An 8740-nucleotide genomic window follows, 5' to 3' on the forward strand; every position below is an offset into this window, starting at 1 on the left:
GCAAGCTGCTTTTAGGAATATAATATATATATAAAATACGACGTAATCCTCCGTGGAAATAGTCCAGGAAACGCTGAGGGCTTTCCTGGGACATGTTCACCTGAGCCGAGCTGACCCTCCATCACAGACAGAGGAAAAAGGCAACGCTGTCAGTCAGATGGCACAAACCTCCCTGCCCGGTTCTGATTGGGTAAAACTTTGACTTTTTTTCTCTTTATTGGGTGAAAGAACCATCAGTTTAATCCCTAGACAGCTTTAACAAGTTTCTTTCTCTCCTGTTCAGTTTTACAATGACGAACACATGCGGAGGAAAACTTTAATCCAGGTTTTTTTTTCTTTGTTGTCCACCAGACAACCAGGAGACAGGATCTGGTTGTCCCAAACAAAAATAGGTTGTCTCGGACAAACTAAACAATGATTGCGTCAACCCCTGTTTTACGTTTATTTAAAAAAAACTTCATTCCGAAGATGTGGCAGCTTTTGTTTAGCCGTGGCGGTGCGCCACGATCATTTACATGTAGGGGAAACCCTGGTTGTTGTTGTTGTTGTTGTTTACTTGGTTGCCTATTTCTGTCCATTCTTTGGATGGGAACATGACAGAACTTTATGTGGGTAAAGTAGGCAAGTGGAGGGGGAGCAATAGCCACACCTAAAAAAAATTGGAGGCCTTTCTTAAGGCTCTGTCACACAAGACAACTTATTCCAACTTATGAACATTTTAAAAACATCTACATTGGAGATGGAATTGAAAAAATCAACAGGAAGCTTCTTTTCAGCATGTACATAATGTAATTCTAACAAATTGATCAAATATATAATATTTATTAGCAATTTAAACATAAAAATTGTTTCATGAGCTGTCTAGTGTGACGGGGCCTTTAGCCAGAATGTTTTTTCATGGGTCCCAAATGTTTGCTTGGTGTGCATTTTTTGCGGTAGTTTGTTAAACGTCATTAACAGAAAAACAATTATTGTTTTTGAGCAGTTATTGTTTCAAACTAATACTTTATTTTGAAGTAAAAATGAAACTTAAAGTCTAGTCCTCTGATTTAAAAATATTGGTCTTAAAAACAAATCATGGGGGCTTTAGAAAGCTGGAGGGAATATAAGAGAAAAAAATGCAAAATTTAAACTGAATCAATGTTTTAAGTCATTACCATAAAATATAATCTGTTTTTCAATCATTATTTAAAATATATATTTTATAATAATATATTGAAATGTTATTTAGAAGATCTTGAGTTTTTTTTTTTGAAAAGTTGTTTTTTTCAGTGGGAATAGTGTTAAAGAGATACAATTCTTATGCTACACAAATGTAATAATGAATAAAAAAATATTCTAAAAGTTTGGCTGCRTTACATATTTTGAAGCATTGTTTGTGGGTTTGGATGGGGAGGGGGCCCAGCCAGAAGCTATTGCTGGTTGGAGGGCCATGGCATGGAAGAATTTGGAAAGCCCTGGTCTATGATTCATGCTTCACACATACTCAACAGTTCAGAATGTGTCTTTGTGCATTACTTGTTCTTGAAGGAACWCTGCTGTCATTAGTTCAGTACTTTTCTGCTTTAATTATATATTTTTTGGTTGCAGGTGATGTCCTTGAATCTGTACATTGTTATTTAATCAAATGTGCAAACTTAACAAGCAAAAATGCAATGCATGCTTTTGGAAAAATATWAGAACTTTTATGTCCAGAGTATCTCAAATTAATAAAAAGTCAGAAGAAAAGACATCAAGATGATTTTTTTTTCTACATTAAAATGATTCTTCTGTAGATATAAAGTTGTGGCATGATAAAAATTTAAAACCAGAACATTGGAGCTTGATTAAATTCAGAGCCTTTTAAAAGACGAGTGTAACCTGAACATGTTTCAGCCACTTACCAGAGATTAATTACACTCTGAGTTAATGCAGCCAGTCGAAGCAGTGAACATGGCTACACACAAATAGTATGAATTATTAAAGTAAGAGCCTCCTCTGCTCCTCTGGAATATAATCTTCCAACTATTTTAGTTCTTAAAAAAATTAAATTAAATTGTAAAGCGCATTAGTGTTTAGAGTTTAATGCAGATGCACTTTAATTRAATAAGGAAGTATAACGCTAGGAGATGTGTACAAATTTTATGTTTTCTAAGCATTTGGCTGGATTTTGCTAAAAGCTTATGATCTCAATAAGATTATTCCATCTCATTTTAGCTGYGGCTGCATATCTAATTAGGAGCAAACCTCAGCCAGGCTTCCTTTTCCATCTCATTTCAGTTCACCTCAGTTATGTAAGTGGGAAATGAGTAAAAGCAAGAAAATTATGGAACTTGAAGAACACTAGAGGAATTCTAATGTCCTTTAGGTGCTTTAAAATATCAGCTTGTATCTGAATTTTTCCATCCACCCTTTAAGATCTCCTTAAATGCTGAAGTTTTAAGTTTCCATTAGGGGATGGCTTAAATTTGTTTTCTGCTTCCGTTTGGAACATTTGTTCACAAGTTCATACCCTCCCCTGTTTCTTGTTGCTTCAAAGATTTCTCGTCCAGAGGAGCATTGGGTCCAACCCTTGGGCTCATGAAATCCAGCTCCTTGGAGAGCCTCCAGACCGCCATGTCTGAGGCCAACCACGATCGCAGCCAAGCTCAGGTGCCCATCCATCGTCCACGTCTGCATATGGTCCGAGGGCGAGGATACAACCAGAGTTTCCGCATCGCCATCGACAAATCCTACGAGGGACCTTCAGAGGATGGTAAGCTTTTTGGTTTTTTTTTAAGTTCTTTAAGTTGCTGTGAACTTCACTAACCCAACAAGAAACTGATGAAACAGATCACTTCCCTGGAGGAAATGTGCCTTTTTTAATGCTGCAGCTATAATAATATGGAWTTTTTTTCCTTCTTCTGGGCATTATATCCATTTTAAATTAGAGACTGCAATGCTGATGTTTAACCCTGAGGCTTTATAACAAACTGGCACTCAGAAAGAGCCAGAGGCCTGCCAAGAGAGGAGACGGTGCTCAGCCTAAGTACTTTAATGAAATGCTACATGATTTTATCCACCCAGCAATTTAGAAAGAACAACTTTATATCTTAGAGCAGCAATTTTTTAATGCTTCACCTCACGACCACTCGTACATGTGGACCTACTGTAGTTTGGTGCAATTTCCACGTGAAATGATAGACATTTTATTTAAAAATGAGGATTATTTTATGTGCGGTTTCAAGTTAACATGGAATTATAGAYTTCCCAAAATGCACACCTTAATTCTTTCAATCAAATTTGACATGACACAAAGTTCAGTTTTAGTGTTTATAACAAGACTGTTTATACAAAATGAGCCAATAGACTCAGGACACCCATTTATTGTAGAAGCAGAAGGGAAAATGACATATCTGAATAACCCAGCGTATAAGGGGTGAGCGGACATATCTTTTAGACTATGTCCACAACATGGCCACCATCTTGAAAGCTGCCATTTTGGATCAGGGACAAGTTTTTAAAATGGGAAGGTGATCAGGAAGTAAAGAACACCAGAATTGCCGTAGTCAAATTACCAATATCTGTTGTGTTTCAAAAGCTAACAACACAGAAAATTGCAACAACTGGGCACTTTGTCACAGCAGTTTGATGTGTTAAATGTGCTGCCCCTGGTGCTGAACACACTTTGGAACCACAAGAGATCTTGCACATCATCTGCTTGTGACAATCCATTTCTGAGACAATTCTAGCCTTCTTTGAGATGTTACATGATCACTTTCCCATTGGGAAAAAAATTGTCTTTGATCCAATATGGTGGCGTTCAAGATGGCAGCCGTGTTCTGGATATACCCGACTCGGATATTAAATTTTCCCTTTCATTTCTGAAATCACAGGGTGTCCGGAGTCTTTTGACTCATCCTGTAGATCTATTGTTTTTAGCACGCCTCACTGTCTGTCTATGACCTGTATACCCCCACCCCAGATGACGATGGGTCTGACTACAGCTCAGGCAACGAAACACCAGCCAGCAGCTCCTCTCGCCAGGATCTGGATGAAGAGAAGCAGGTAACAAAGAAAAGCAAAGGGAAGAAGAAGAAGGATAAGAAGACGACGAAGAGCAAGAAAAAAGCTGAGGATTCTGGGGACGACCTGGACAAAAAAACCAAAAAGAAAGGATTTGGTCTGTTAAGGTAGGGGCTCTTTAAAAAAACCCAAGAAAAACAGCAATTATTTAAGTGTTTGTTGTACAGCTAAAATGTTTTTTTTTACATTTCTGTGAAGCAGTTTGAGAATAATTTAGTTGGTATAAAATGAGATAAAACCTAGAATTGATCCATCTTGTATAATGTAGAAACTGCAGAAAAAGAACAACCTGCCCTACTTTCCCCTTGGTTAACTTTCAACAAATCACCCCACTGAGCACAGCAAGATTATGGGATTCAGGATGATTGGATATGAACACAACCTTCTCAGTAATGGAGAGTATCCATTATTTCTCCATCTAAAGTCCCACAGACACAGTASCAACCCCAAAATGCTTGTCACCCCTTTATCAACCTGTCCCCGTTGTGATTTGTGGCGGTCCAATCCTCCAGCAGCAATCCTTATCTATTGGCAGTGACATGGCGTGGTCAGTGTATCACCACACTTCCAACACTTGGGATTCAATTAGGCTGTGACGAGAGATAGCGCTGGCCGAGCGTCGGACTACAGATGGCTGATAAGAATCCAATCGGCCACAGTGTCAAGGGCAGTAATGGAAGAGATGTTCGCACGGTGAGGCAAGGAGTGAGGAGCAGGGCGGGGACGGCAAGGGTGACACGAAGGACACAAGGGCCAAACCAGTTTGAAGACACCCAGATTTACCTGATTTATTTCACCTCCTTGTAGCATCAGAAACTGTTTTATTCATAGACTTTATGAATTTAAAGATTAACTGATTAGAATCGATGCACAGACTAGTGAACTTGTGCTGCAGCTGTGAGGAGATTCAGAAGTGTGTTGCGTTAATTTTGTCTTTGCTTTGGTAAAGTTTAAAACATTTTTTTGGTCAGACATCTGTCCAAAAGAAAAACAGATAAATTAAAATCGTAGTTATGTATGTGCATAAAGAAAAGGCCTCACTGTACTGCTTGGTTTTGAGCCCCAATCAGCTTATGGAGAGTCATCATTTCCGCATTAGTGACACCTACTGTTAAGGAGAACTGCAGCAACTGTGGATCAACTCAAGAGCCACCTGAATGAGGAATTTGTGTTGATTACACTGAAAGTGGTTGATCAGTGTGCAGATATTTATGCTTTTTTCTGATTTGCCACAAGGTGTTCTGACATCCCGTTCTTGTATGAGCTGTGTCCAAACTCTTGACACAAAGTTGAGCTCATTGTTGGTGCAGGCTGTCTCTTGTCTCTGATCCTGTTTGTGGGGTTCATGGACAAGGATCTTAAGGTGCAGTCATGGAGAGAAGGCTGTCTGGTTTAGGTTGTATTTGTTGGCATCTTCAGGTCTTGACCTTCAGTGTGCACTGGGAGGGTCTCCAGTGAAGCGTCGTGGATGTGAGTCAGCTCCTCTTAAGTCTGAGGCCATGGTTCTCAACTGGAAATCGATTTAATGTCCCTTCTGGGTCACAGGGGAGTCTTTGCCCCAGGTAGAGAAGTTCAGGTATCAGGGTCTCTTGTTGAGGAGTGACAGTAGGAAGGAATGGGAGATGAATTAACAGATTGGTGACTCATCCTCAGTAATGAGGTCATTGCTTTGGATGGTTGTGGTGAAGAAAGAGTTTAGATCTCTTAATTTACAGTTGCGTCTATATTCTGACCCTCACCTGTGGTCATGAGGTATGAATCATGATGTTCTTTTTTTGTTTGTTTTTGCAGTGAAATAATGTGCACGACCAACAATACAGTTTTGCAAGCTGTGCACACACAAACAGGCCATAATTTTCAAAATTGGTCCTGCAAAAAYAGGCTGCATAAAAGGCTCCTGCTGGAATACTAAAAACAACTTTGTCTGGAAATTTTTTTGTAATGCTCCGAAGCATCAGACTCTGCCTTGTTGTTTTMTTTATGGTGAGCTGGGTTTTATAAGAATTTATTTGATTCGTGCTGCATTTTTTTTCTAAAATTTATTAAAGTATAATTTAATTGTGTGGGATTGTTCCTTGACTTGGTCCAAATGTAACAAATTGCACTGTGTTAAATCTGAACTCAAATTCAGTTGTACTGCATCCAGATGATGGTTTGCTTTGGCAAAAGTGTTATTTTTTCTGGATGCCCCTCCAAACACCATTTACCCGGGTTGGGACAGGCACAAGAGACACACTGGCTTTTTCTTCCAATTGGCTGATTTAGATGCACAACCTAATCATGCATTAAATTTCATCTTTATAGTGCAACAACGAGATTAGTTTTTCTTATTTGTACTGCTTTCATTAATTTATTTGAATCTTTGGTAAAGTTAAAATCATTCACTCTACACCTGCCTCAGTTTGTGGTTGTTATGTTCATCAAGACAGTTTTGTCTTCATGATGATGTTGCATAAAATCCTTTGGGGTTCCAGTCAAAAGGGATTTGAAATTAATTGGTGTTTGAATTAAGGCAGGACAAAAACAGTAGTTTTTGTGTTTTCTGTACATTCTGGTGTATTTTATCAATGGAAGTGCAGCAAACAAACACACACACAGTCTGTTCAGTTCGTTACCAGAAACACTAAAAGCCAGCTTCTCTGTCCGGGCTACAATGGGCTGATTGCAGTAAAAGCTTCCATATTGCTGCTCCACACACTCCCCTCTCCCCGCCTGGCCTTTATCTCACCAAGCTGATTAGAATTGAACTAGAAATATGACTTAATTAGCCAGAGTATTGCTCTGTTCAATCTGATTGCCRCTCTCAAATGGTATTTTACTCCAATAGCAGCATTAGGAAAAGGGCAAATTATAAACATATGACCTAAATTTACCATAGCAGGGAAAGTGTGGGCAACAACAGCTTGCACGGCAAAATGTTGGACGCAGTCCTTTATTTTTTTTAGTGCCTGTCAATATTTAGTTTAGCTGCTGCGCTGTTTGAAGAGCAACTTGTTTGGCTGCAGATGAGTGTTGGTTGTAAGATGACCTCTGGAAATCACATATTTGTTGTAGAAGTGTTGTTTTTTTTCACCCACTAGACTACAGTTTTGACCTTGATTCACATAGTTTTAACATAATCAGTAGTAAAACACAAGTAAAGTAATAGAGAACAACAAAATTGACTTGTTAGGGGTAAATTCTGAGGAGGATTTCATCTTGGCTTTTGTTCCTAAAGCAACTTGGAAACAACACTGGCGACAGTAAAGAACTGTCATGGAACTTTGTATTATGGTTAAAGCTGTGTTTAAAAAAAACAATGTAATCCAGTCTTTGATTAACAACTTACTGTGTTGTGTGTATGCTTGAAAGTTGTCTGCTTAAGTGGCAAATCTCAGTCTCTTTTTGTTTTTGCCGCTTCCTCTTCCTCATCTCCTTCCTCTCAAAGTCCCATTTGCATCTTGCCTCCCTGATTGCTAAATAAACCAAGACAAATGGCAGTGCCCTTCACACCTAGTGACCGACTGCTTGTCTTGTCTGTATGCAGCAGGCAGTGTTGAAGTCTTTGCCTAGAAGCATTGCACTGAGGGAGGAGGCTGTGCCACTGATAAACCACAGAAAGACTAAAACTCTGACCGGGTCGTCATCGTCCTCTTCTTTCGACTGTTCCCTCGTAAGAGGTCCATCTCACTCTGTCCCCACTCCATGTGCTTTCTAACTGCATCCATACAGCTCCTCTTTGTTTGTTTGTTTGTTTGTTTATCAGATTTTTGTCCAACATTTCTCACCACCTGCTGGGAAGTGAAAGTGGTTGATGATGTTTTTGCCCGTTTTTTTGAGTAACTGGTTTTCTTTACCTTTATGGGACATTTTTGGCAAACATCTACCTCAGAGGTGCCCAAAGTGGGGCCCGCGGGCCAAAATTGGCCCGCCGAGCCACTTGATTTGGCCCACCAGCAGTTGTCCTGGTTACTAGGTTGTAATTATGTTAAGATTAAATATAAAATACAAGCCACTACAAGAAGCATTTAGATTAGATTTGAGCCAATAAATAGATTTACACACCTTATGAGACCACATATACTCCCATGAGCCTTTGCTGCCTGAGCATATGTTGAATTTTCTCCATGTCCATTGGCTGAAAAAAAAAATTAAAAGAATGTGGGCAACCACACTGGCCGCTAGCTTAATCAGAAAAAATAAAACAACTTTACTTAAGTATTTGCATTTTTTAAATTCATATATTTTATATTCCCTCATATTGATTTTAATTTTGGCCCTCTTAGGGAAAATGTTTGGGCACCCCTGATCTACCTTATCAAGACCAGCAGTTCTTTTGGGGACCAAAGAGCAGTTCTTATGTAGTGGAACACCATTTATGCATCGGATGGAGAAATCCAACTAGGAAGCGGGACAACATTAGGGGTTAGGTTTAGGAATAAGGTGTGATTCGACGGCGGGTCAGGGTTAGTTCTGTACTGTGGTGGTCAGGTTTAGGGTAAGGATCTGGGGTCTCATTTATAAAGGATTGCGTGGAAACCATACTAAAAGTGAACGTACGGCCAAAAGGCGGAAATGGCGTACGCCAAAAAAAATTCAGATTTATAAAACCGTACGTACGCACGTTTCTGCGCATCTTTCCTTTATAAATCACAGCCGCATCTCAGAGTTTGCGCACGAGGTCCCTCCTCGGGTTCTACCCTCTACACGCCCACAC

General features: G+C 39.4%; 1 protein-coding gene across 2 annotated transcripts in view; it reads left to right on the forward strand.

Annotated features, from left to right (window-relative positions):
* The window catches only part of pard3ba (par-3 family cell polarity regulator beta a), a 232395-nt gene that overhangs the window by 139681 nt on the left and 83974 nt on the right, over positions 1-8740 (forward strand). For both annotated transcript variants that reach the window (XM_014018564.1, XM_014018565.1), the window contains 2 exons: positions 2519-2734; positions 3944-4151. In XM_014018564.1, coding sequence (XP_013874018.1) covers positions 2519-2734; positions 3944-4151 — 424 coding nt within the window. The remainder of the gene's footprint in view (positions 1-2518; positions 2735-3943; positions 4152-8740) is intronic.

Source organism: Austrofundulus limnaeus, unplaced genomic scaffold, assembly GCF_001266775.1.
Source record: "Austrofundulus limnaeus strain Quisiro unplaced genomic scaffold, Austrofundulus_limnaeus-1.0 Scaffold195, whole genome shotgun sequence".
Classification (NCBI taxonomy): Eukaryota; Metazoa; Chordata; class Actinopteri; order Cyprinodontiformes; family Rivulidae; genus Austrofundulus; species Austrofundulus limnaeus.